Source organism: Symsagittifera roscoffensis, unplaced genomic scaffold (assembly GCF_963678635.1).
Source record: "Symsagittifera roscoffensis unplaced genomic scaffold, txSymRosc1.1 SCAFFOLD_1009, whole genome shotgun sequence".
Taxonomy (NCBI): Eukaryota; Metazoa; Xenacoelomorpha; order Acoela; family Convolutidae; genus Symsagittifera; species Symsagittifera roscoffensis.
In genome coordinates, this window is record NW_026971668.1 from 1 (window position 1) to 10,358 (window position 10,358).

The 10,358-nt window shown below is 35.3% G+C and overlaps 1 protein-coding gene across 1 annotated transcript; it reads right to left on the reverse strand.

Annotated features, from left to right (window-relative positions):
• Positions 1 to 439: 439 nt before the first annotated feature.
• On the reverse strand, positions 440 to 10,111 carry LOC134856640 (tetratricopeptide repeat protein 23-like; the record flags this gene model as incomplete). Its single annotated transcript, XM_063872920.1, has 6 exons — positions 9,261 to 10,111; positions 5,912 to 6,164; positions 5,478 to 5,601; positions 5,018 to 5,171; positions 4,670 to 4,847; positions 440 to 633 (listed from the first exon to the last, which is right to left on the reverse strand). Coding segments are annotated over exons 1-6 (1,034 nt in total), but the record flags the coding sequence as incomplete, so codon positions are not given.
• Between the last annotated feature and the right edge of the window lie 247 nt (positions 10,112 to 10,358).

A 10,358-nucleotide genomic window follows, 5' to 3' on the forward strand; every position in this document is an offset into this window, starting at 1 on the left:
AGTTGGCGAGAACAAAGAAATTTAGAGCCGAACTCTTGACGATGTGATTTAAAGCGTATTGATCCTATAGTCAGCATCGTCTCGAGGAAGAGGCGGGATGTTGGCTGAGGTACTTAGGATTTACAGGGTGAGGGGGTCTCCGTTGCATTGCTTTAGAGATTTTCATGCAAACCATTTGGTTTTCTAGCTCCTGATTGTCTCAAAACAAAGCTTCACTTGAGTTTTTGTTTTAGGCTACAATTTTTGGAAGCTTTCTCCACCTTACAAGCGCATTTTGTTTGGCGCGCATTTAACTTTCTTTAAGTGTTGTCAAAGTTTACCAAAGTAATGAAGTTAATCAAGATTTCTTGTCGGTCTTGTCGGCAAAAGCGGCCGTTCTTATGTCTGTTTTCTGTGTTGCTCTAATTAGACTTATTATTAGGATAAAACTACGGCTGACTTTGCGGAGGCTATGGAGTGTGCGTGTAAGAAATGTTCGATGGCCTTCTCGTGGGAGTGAGACGAAGAAGTCTCCTCGGCCCCCACCCCTCCTCCTCCCCCTGCCCCCATCTGTTCTGCTTTGCCCATGTCTGTGTACACACTTATCAGTTCATCCGCGTCATCCCCGTAGATTTTGCTTGTCATTTCGGCCACCTGGAACAAAACCAAACCTGTCACGAGACATAGATATTGCACAATTTCGGTTTCAACAAGCAATGAGCAACTTTTTGTCGTCTTCATGATTTTCTCAGCAACTTTTTCAGATATAGATTTGAAATTTAGAGAAAAAAGTTTTCAAAAGGAGCTAGCTGGATCCAAATTTCAGAAACTTTATTATTGTTCCGACTTTCCATACGAAAGTAACGGAACAATTGTGCTCGGGGTGGGTTTTTTTTTCTTCAGACAAATTTCGACTTTTTAAGTAGCCATTTTTGACGGATTTTTTTATGATTCAAAAGGTATTGTTGTCCTGGGCTTGAATTTGAAAAGATATTTCACCTGTGATCATTTTTCGTAAAGTTATGAGGGTTTAAAGGTTGTCATTTTGACCAATTTGGGACAATTAACGCGCGATATAATTCGAGCTATTAACGCGTAAGCGGAGATTTAATCCGTCTTAGAAATCATTCCAAATTGGTTGAAAGAAGCTTATTTGCCATAATTGGTTTGTTTCAAAGAACGAAATCTATCCTTTTGTACTTTATATGGCGTGTGGGGGGATGATTTTCATTTAAAAAAATTCAAACTAAAAAAAAAAATTTCATTTTATTTTATTTCAATTAATATTTTTAAGTTATTTTTGCTCCATAAATCTTAAAAGGCAGTCGGAAAATTCAGGGCTTCGGCCTGATACGAGCGGTCTTGTTAAATGTAATTATCCAGTTATCCAGTATATCATAACTAATTTTGAAGGTGTTCTTAGTTTTGAATCAACCTCGCAAACAGCGCGTGGATTTTGAACGCGGGGGCCAAATTGGCTTTACTCTAAGCTGATGAAATCGACTAGCTCTTTATGCCTTGGAAAATTGACCGACGAGAATTGATAGTTTTACTTGGGGCAGCGTCAATAAACGGTTGTATCTTATTTGACGGTACAGACATTAAAGGTCGTGGGCACCTATGCCAGAAAAGTGCACAACTTTAGGGACCACAAAAAAGCTTATGGGAACAGCGTAGATCAGAGCACTAATGTTCCGAGATGATTCCTAGAATAGTCCTTTTGTTGGCTTATTTCGATCAAAAGTGCAGAATTACTCAGAATTTTTTACCCTTTTTTTTGACGCCAGATCGAGATAATTTTTTCAATTTTTTGTCTTTTTTTCTTGTATACTTTTAAAAAAAATATGGTAGCAATAAAAAAAATCTAAAGAGTGAATCAGTTTATAAGTTTATTATTCACTCCCAACTCAAATCTAGCTTGAAAACTGGAACTATTCAACAAACTCGACTTACTCGCTATGTCGGAATCATTTTTGAAATTTTCTTACAAAGAATTTGCAAAACAATTATGCTTAGGGTGTCTTTTTTGAGTCAATTTTCGATTTTTAGACTAAGCATTCTTAATGGAAGGTTTTTATGAATATTTTATATATATTTTCACCTGTTATCAGTTTTCAAAATTTTGAGATAATTAAGATGATACTACTTTAATGTCATGAAATATTTTTTGAGTTAATTTTCTTTAGTGTGAGACAAAGTTATCCTACACCATTATTTGTTCCTGCTCTTTCGACAGTGGTTTTGTTTTGTTTTTGTTTTGGCCACTCGTGGAAATGAACATTATATAACTAGTGGTGAGGATAATTTAATTTTGGATGGATAAATTGATCTATGGCTACGTTACGCTGAACTACTGAGCAAACAAGACTGCTCGTATATCAGGGAAAAGCTCTGAACGTTCCTTGATGATCCCTGACTGTCCCTTAGTTCATATCGAATGGGTTTGGGAAAATAAAATATGGAAATCAATTAATTTTGGACAATATCGAAAAGCAAATTTTAGAGTCGTGCGAAATAACTACAACCAATTAGCTAGCATCAATGATGCGATTTTTTGGGCGGGCTAATTTGCCACGTATAAAAATTTTGCGTTAAGATCTCAGCATTATGAATAATTTCTTCAAAGCGCGAATAATTTAGTCCAGAAAATGGCCAATTCGGCACTTTTCCAAACCCTCAGATTTTTTCAAAAAATGTTCGCACATCAAATATCTTTTTCAATTTTAACTCAAGAAGTCGATATCTTCAAGGGGGTCAAAGAAATTTTCGTTGAAAACTATTATTTTGATCAGCGAAAATTGAATGAATAACAAAACTACACCGAGCATAATATTCCGTTTTCTTCGAAAGTCGGAAAAACAATGATGATTCAATTGCATTGCTCCAATTGATCGCTTTTTAAATCAGGAAATTGTCGCTTGGGACCAATTGTCAAGATGTCCATTAACTTCTGCAGTATAACTCATTGCTCTCTAAATCTCAAAAGAAAATGCTCAATCTCAAATATTTTGAACGATCAAAAAACTATAAGAGACGGCTCAAACATCACAACAAACCTTTGTAAGTTCCGACTGCACTTTCAGACCAAATTAAAAGTTTTTTTCTTTGAAAAATTGACGTAAAAATTTAAAAAAAAATAGTTTTGTAAGTGATCTATGTTTTTAAGTTTGAGCTAAAAAAATAAAATCTTTCAGATGATTTAAAAAAGTTTGTCACAATTGTTCAGTGTAAACGTTGACGGAAAATCTGAATAAAAAACCACAAACATAACTATTCCACACTTTCTTCTTAAGTCGGAACAATAAGGTCACCCCTCTTTACAGCAGAAGCAACACTTTTGACCCTTTTCATGTAAAACATGACTGCTCATATAGTTTATAAAAAATGAATAAATTGTACAAAAGAATGAAAAAAAAGTACGCTTTATAAAATACAAGGTGATTTACTTCGCTCACAAAAAAATAACAAGACTGCTCGTATCAGGGCGAAACCCTGAATGTTCCGACTGCCTTTTAAGGCTTATGGAAAAGTAATAACATTAAAAAACTCAATGAAATAAAACAAAATGAAAAAATTTTTTCTAAAATTTGAGTTTTTTTTTAAATAAAAATCATCCCCCCACACGCCATATAAAGTACAAAAATATAGACTTCGTTCCTTGTAACAAATCAATTATGTCAAATAAGCTTCGTTCAACCAATTTGGAACGATTTATAAGACGGATTAAATCTCCGCTTACGCGTTAATAGCGCGAATTATATCGCGCGTTAATTGTCCCAAATTGGTCAAAATTGCCAAAATGGCAATCTTAAAACCCTCATAACTTTACGAAAAATGATCACAGGTGAAATATCTTTTCAAATTTAAGCTCAGGACAATAATACCTTTTGAATGATATAAAAAAGTTCCGTCAAAAACGGCTAGTTAAAAAGTCGAAGTTTGTCTGAACAAAAAAAAACCCACCCCGAGCACAAATATTCCGTTACTTTCGTATCGAAAGTCGGAACAATAAATAGCACTCCTCAAATAGCATTCCTCACTAATTTTGAAACAATTTCTAATACGGATTAAATATCCTCTTACGTGTTATTAGCACGAAATATATCGCGCGTTAATTGACCCAAATTGGTCAAAAAGGAAACAATTAAACCCCCATATCTTTTCAAAATTTGATCACAAATGAAATATGATTTTGAATTTGGGCACAGGACAACAATACTTTTCAAACGATGTAGAAAAATTGGTCAAAACTTGCTGGTTAAGATGTCAAAATCTGTCGGTAGAAAAACCATCCCGAGCACAAAAATTTAATAGTAAATTTCTTCAATAGTCGAAACAATAATACGACTGAGGAGATTGCGCTGGGAAAAGAAGCATTTGTGGTCAAAATAATTTCAAAAACTTCCAAAAACATTTTCAAAAACTGCCAACTTTCAAATAATTTCTTTTCATAATAAGGTATATAAATTGTTTTTGGAGGAGCTTGGAAAACGAATTTAGTCAACAAGGGAAAAGGTCACAAAATAAAAAAAATTTTGACAAGGAAAGGTTGCCACTCCCTCGAGAAAATTCTATATCTGCGCCTGTTACAGCATAGTGAATGTTCCGAAGTCCCGACTGAGGTGGCATGCATAAAGCACCAATATGGATCTTTTGTTGACATAAATTCAAAACGACAAGTGCAACTAGCCTGCTCGAAGCAGGTGAGGGCCTGTTGGCTCTTCTTCTGGCAGAAATAGAGTCTACCAAGTGCCGTGGCTATGGTGTTGTCAGTCCTCAGCATGGCACTGGGGTCTATGACACTGCTGCTGTTTCTCTCCCGCGAACACCTGTCCGCCTTGTTCAGAGCACTCTCCGCCTCCTCGAACCTAAGCACCAATAATTACAATTCGAAAAAAAAATTAAAAGTTTTGAAAAATGGACAGATTTTTGGTTCTTTACCTGGTGGGGACATGGTATACAATTGAATTTTTTAACTAAAATTAATAGAAAGTTTGATTATGAGCTTTTGAGTTAGTGTAAAAATAGTTTTCATTACCTCTTGAGCTTAGTGAGTGATCGGCCCATGACAAGAAACATGTTCAATTTCACCAGGAGCGTATTGTCGCGCTGTGATGGGCTCTGCTGCTGGGCAATTTGGGAGATAAGCGCCCTTGCAGTCTCACAATGGAGACGGGCTTGCTCCGCCAGTCCTGAAAGTCGATTTTTAGAAAATTTAAACGCTCCAATTGAAAAAGAAAAGAAACGTTAGAATTTAGGTATATTTGCAGTAATTTAAGGCTGGGCTGAGGAGAGAAAATGCCACGATTAGCCCCTATTAAAAAGAATAACTTGACACTTAAAAAAAATGAAGTACATAATGATTTTGAGTCCAATTTTGAGTGACGTGCATATGATGACATGAAAATTCATCCAAACTGAAAATCCAAGAGTAGAAACCTAAAAAGAATACGTTAAAAAAGTTACTTGATTTTTTGTTTAGAGTGAAAATTAAATACCTCTGAGTTCGAGGTATGCCCTGGCGAGTGAGACGTATGCTTCCGGCACTCTCCAGTGACTGTCTCCGAACACAATGCGGGTGAGAGCCAACACCTTCACTTGCTCAGCCATCGCCTCCTCAACCTGCAATCAAAACAGACTCTAGTTGATTCAACATACTGCTGAAGACATAATTTTGGCATCCATAGCAAAAGGAAAAATATTATTAAAGTCATTTTGTTGAAAAACAAATGAAGATAATAAAAAAATAAAGTTGAGTAGGTAAAAATTTGACCACCATCATAGTTATCGCTGCAAAATAATTCCAAATTTCTTCTCAAAAATTGGTGCAGTGATTTCTGGGAGTGGGGTTGGGTGGGGGTGGGGGTTTAGCAGTGATCACTACTTGATGCAATGATTAAATGTATTGCTTACATTTATTAGTTTGTCCTACCCTTTTCTTAGATGCTAATTTAGCAGCCCTGTCAGTCGCCATTTTGAGCAGTTTATCCGGAGGGGTCAAATCAACATCCACCATCTGACTTCCCGCTCCTCCTCCCTCATAGAAAGCACTAGTTGGGGGTGCAGCTACCCGCATAGTAACAATGTTGTGACCCCTACGAGTGCTGTCCCGTTCAAAATCCGAGTTGTCGTCGTCTCCGTTGTCTTCGGAAGTTGATACGATGTTGCTGCTGTTTCCGTTCTCACTGAAACTTAAAAAAAGTTTACTTCGAAAAAAAACTTTCTCTACCATTCCAAAATATATTTGTTCATAGTAATTTTTATGAAGTTATTTTGGCCAATTGTCTGATATTGCGATGTCAAGTGTGAGAAACAAATCTGATTACAATTGCTATTTTGTTCCTTGAGAGATATTGTTGTCTTGAGATCAAATTTGAAAAACATTTCACCTGCGATCATGTTTTGTAAAGTTACGGGGGTTTGAAAATAGCTAATTTGATCATTTTGTGATCATTAAAGCGCGATTTAAAGCGTTCTTATAGCACTTGTAATTGGCAAAAGAATGGGTTCCAAATTGAACTGAGGCCAGCATTTTAGTTTTTTCTTAAAACAAAAAGAGACACTGAACATATTTTTAATTTCACATAACATGCGGAGAGTTACAATGAAGAAACAAATGTGAGAGAAATTATTCAACCATTGTTTTATTCGTTTAAAGAACAGTCGGAACTGATATAAGAGCAGTCTTGTAGCCTTTGGGCGGAAATGTTCTGACCTTTCTGCAGATAACAGTCTTGCGAGGGCATCAACTCGAAATTAGTTTTTAGTTACTTCATCTAGATCTGTTGGTTATTGCCAGTTTTGCGCATCATTTAAAGTCGTTTCTGTGCTTTTCTAAAACCTATGCCAAGAAATAATTATTCTCTTAAAAAGTTTTTAAATGAAAGCTCGTTTTGTTTGAAAAATTTTATATCAGAATTAATATTCGTATAAGATTCTTATTCCATGATCCACGAAATGTTACATGAATTTTTAAATAAAAATTGAAATAAAGAAATTTGGTTGGAGTCTAAGAGTTGGAGCATTGAAAGTGTTTTCAAAAACATTTGTCAAAACTTGCAACCAAGCTAAAATTTGCTGAAAAAATTGAAACTACCGGTGTAGAAAAATGTCAGCGTCAGTTTTTCTAGTTTCCTAAAAACTGAATCAACAGGGTTTGTCTTAAATTTTTGGAGTTAAAGTTAAACTTGTACATACACAAAGAAAAAGGCGCGCGATAACTTCAGAAACTAATGTAAGAAAACTGCTCTGCAAAAACTTAGGTGTTTCATCCATTCTGCAAAAGGGAAATTCAGTGCATGGTCTGATTTCGTAAATGCTTAACTGTTCATTTTTTTCTCAATATGGGGATAGGTTCAATACAACCCTAGTCGATCAAGGGGGGTTAACTTGCAAGGTCTTTCAAGATGAAGGTTATCTTGCAAGATGTAGGCTATCATGCAAGAGTCTTGCAATACAATTATCCCAAAACATCGGTCTAAAAAAATCATTAAAAATTTTTCTCGATGAATCATGTGTGTTCTGTTTGCAGTGAATCAAACTTTCCTGAACTCAGAAAAAAAACTTGAAATATTTTTGATATTTGTTTTGTTTTTCCAATCGAAGCAAAAATTTTTCAATTTAATTTTTTATAGAGCCTATTTTTTGTCGATTTAATAGTTCTTTAATTGAGAAAATATTTATTCTTCCTAAGATATTACGAGACCAAACTGTGTATTTTCAGAATCATAAGCGGTTTCCGCTACAAGGACGCTATCTTTGTTCTTCTTTTGTTCTTTCAATTTCTTTGATCGTTCCGCCCAAATTTTAAAATGTTTAAAGACTTGTTTCTGGAATCCAGGAAGATACAGACACAAAATTGTGCGCCTATCCAGAGCACAGTTTGGCCTCGAGTTAATTCGTTTTTCTGGTGAGGAGGTGGCGGGGGTAGTAAAGGACGAAAGGACAATTGTTAATGGGGAGTAAGGTGACAAAAAGGCAATACTGGAGGGGAGGCATTAGAAGTATTTAGAGTTCGAAAAACTTTAAATTTAGAAATCGAGTTGGCTGTGCTCTTGTTCTGCAGAATTTTTGTAACACTCATTTAATAAACGCAAAGCAAAAATGAAGCGGAAATATCTGTTGTCATCGATTTAAAAAGGAACATAAAAACTTTGAAACAGTGTATTATAATCAAACTAGTCAAATTTCAGTTGTTGGGTTCCGTAGAGTCTGTTTTTATTATTGCGAAAAACAATTTGCTGGTTTTTTCGAAAAGCCTTTTTCAGCGTTTCATGCATCCTTGTTTTTCGGAGTCTGCTAAGAGCTTCAAAAACGAGTTTCGAAAGTAAATCCTTTTTTTTCTTCTTTTTTTGAATATTGTTAATAAAAAGCTATTGACCAAAACCATAGTCAAATTTTGATGAAATTTTTCATGGCTAGAATTAATTGAGAGCAATATTTTACTCTTATTTCTTCCATTTAATCAAAACTTGTAAAAAAAAAATGCGAGAAACTTACACAATTCATTCGAAAAATTTTCCTAGAATGAGAATACTTTATAATACTTTATATGTGCAGGACGATTCATGAGCAGCCTACAACATCGAGCAGCAGCGTACTTCATCAATCATCAAGATGAGTTTTGCTGCTAAGTGGCGGCTCTATATTGGGGACTTAGTTGTTTCTGGTTTTTGAGGTTTTCAAAATTTGCGTTTTCATAAAAAAATGAGTTCTCTTAAATGCTCTCAAAAGTTATCCAAACTAGAGCCGTCACTATCATCGTCATTACCATCAGCGATCAGCAAATAAGTTTGAAGCTTAAGTGATGACTCAACAACTTAAAAGTCCTTAAAAAACAAACGTACTGGTGTGAAAAAAACCGAGTTAGAAAACCTACTTTTCGTCTGGTGCGAACATAATTGTGTGCAAACGTAGAAAACAAACGTAATTGGGTGAACAAACTGAGTTAGAAAATTTTCATTCTTCAATTTTCATTCTTTAATTTTCATTCTTTGCTTGGATTTATGTCTTTTCGCCTAAAACAATCCTCTTTAAAAGAATATTGCAAGATTCTGGCAAGCTCTTTCAGGGCAACCTCCCTTGATTGACTAGCGAAGGTAACCTTGGGGGGGGGGGGGGGATAATTAGTAAGATACGGCGGAAATCATAAAGAGTACAGATTCAAAGGCTTTTGTTTTGTTCTAAGCCACCAGGTGAAAAATTCCCTAGTGTAACTTTTGTTCATGGTGCCCGGGTGCGGCAATGGAAGGAGGGTTTATAGGTTGATTGAGCCGACTCACATTCCTGAGTCGTTGTTGTTGGGGTTGTTTGGATTGAGGCTGATTTGAGAGAGGGAGTTGTCGGGCGAGGCGATGGCCGAAGTGGCAGTTTCCTCCTCTCCCTCGAACTCATCACTCGAGGGGTGAGACATATTGGATAATTAACAGCTTGAAATGGTCAATGAATTTAATTGTTTTATTATGCAGATAAGAAGCTCAAAAGGGCAGGTGATTTCCTACTAGATGATCTTCAAAGATGATCCTCAAATCAGCAAAATACTGAAGTCATCTTGCTTTCCAGCTTCGAGCTTAACAAGGACTGAATAAAAAATAAAGAAAAAAAAACAAGAATAATACAGAGTTCCGGAAATGCTTTTATAACATTTATATGTTGCCCCGCTCTGCTAATTCAGAAAACTTTCAAAAAACTGTTCTTCTGCTTCTCACGTTTATCATTAAAAATTGTTGAGATTCAGCAAAATGGTATATTGTACATGTTGTACGGCAGTCTGTAAACATTTATGTTGTTTTTGTAAAAAGATTAAAGTGACAGCTATAATTGCATGAACAACGAAAAAGGTAATTCTTGTACATTGAAAAGCTATGGTTTGAGAAGAAAAAACTCATCAATGAAATATGGCTGAAGCACGTGCGTTTCTCTTTTTTCGAGTTTTGACCATGTGCAGTTGAACATTTACTTTTTGACTGTAAAAAATTTTCAAGCCAGAAATTGCATCTAATAAATTTTCTTCAGATTGTCACATTAATTGGGAAAATATATGGTTATTATGTTTTTCCACCATGAAAAAATTGACCGTTAGGAAAAACATGTCGCCAACCATGCGATACCGGAGTCACTGGAAAAGCATGCTCTGATTTTTTAATGCTCAAGCAAATAATGGATCTTGAAAGAAAGATTTTGAAAGGTTTAAATTTTTCAATGTTTCAAGCGAACCAAAATTACGTCTGATTATCGAAATTGAACTATAACTGAAAAATATGTAGTAGTATGTTTTAAATCAAGTAGAAAATAATATTCCGGATGTTGCAAATTGAAAATTTAAACGTTGATCACAGGAATGGTTTGGGATTTTGTTTTAAAAAAGTTTTGATTTTCTT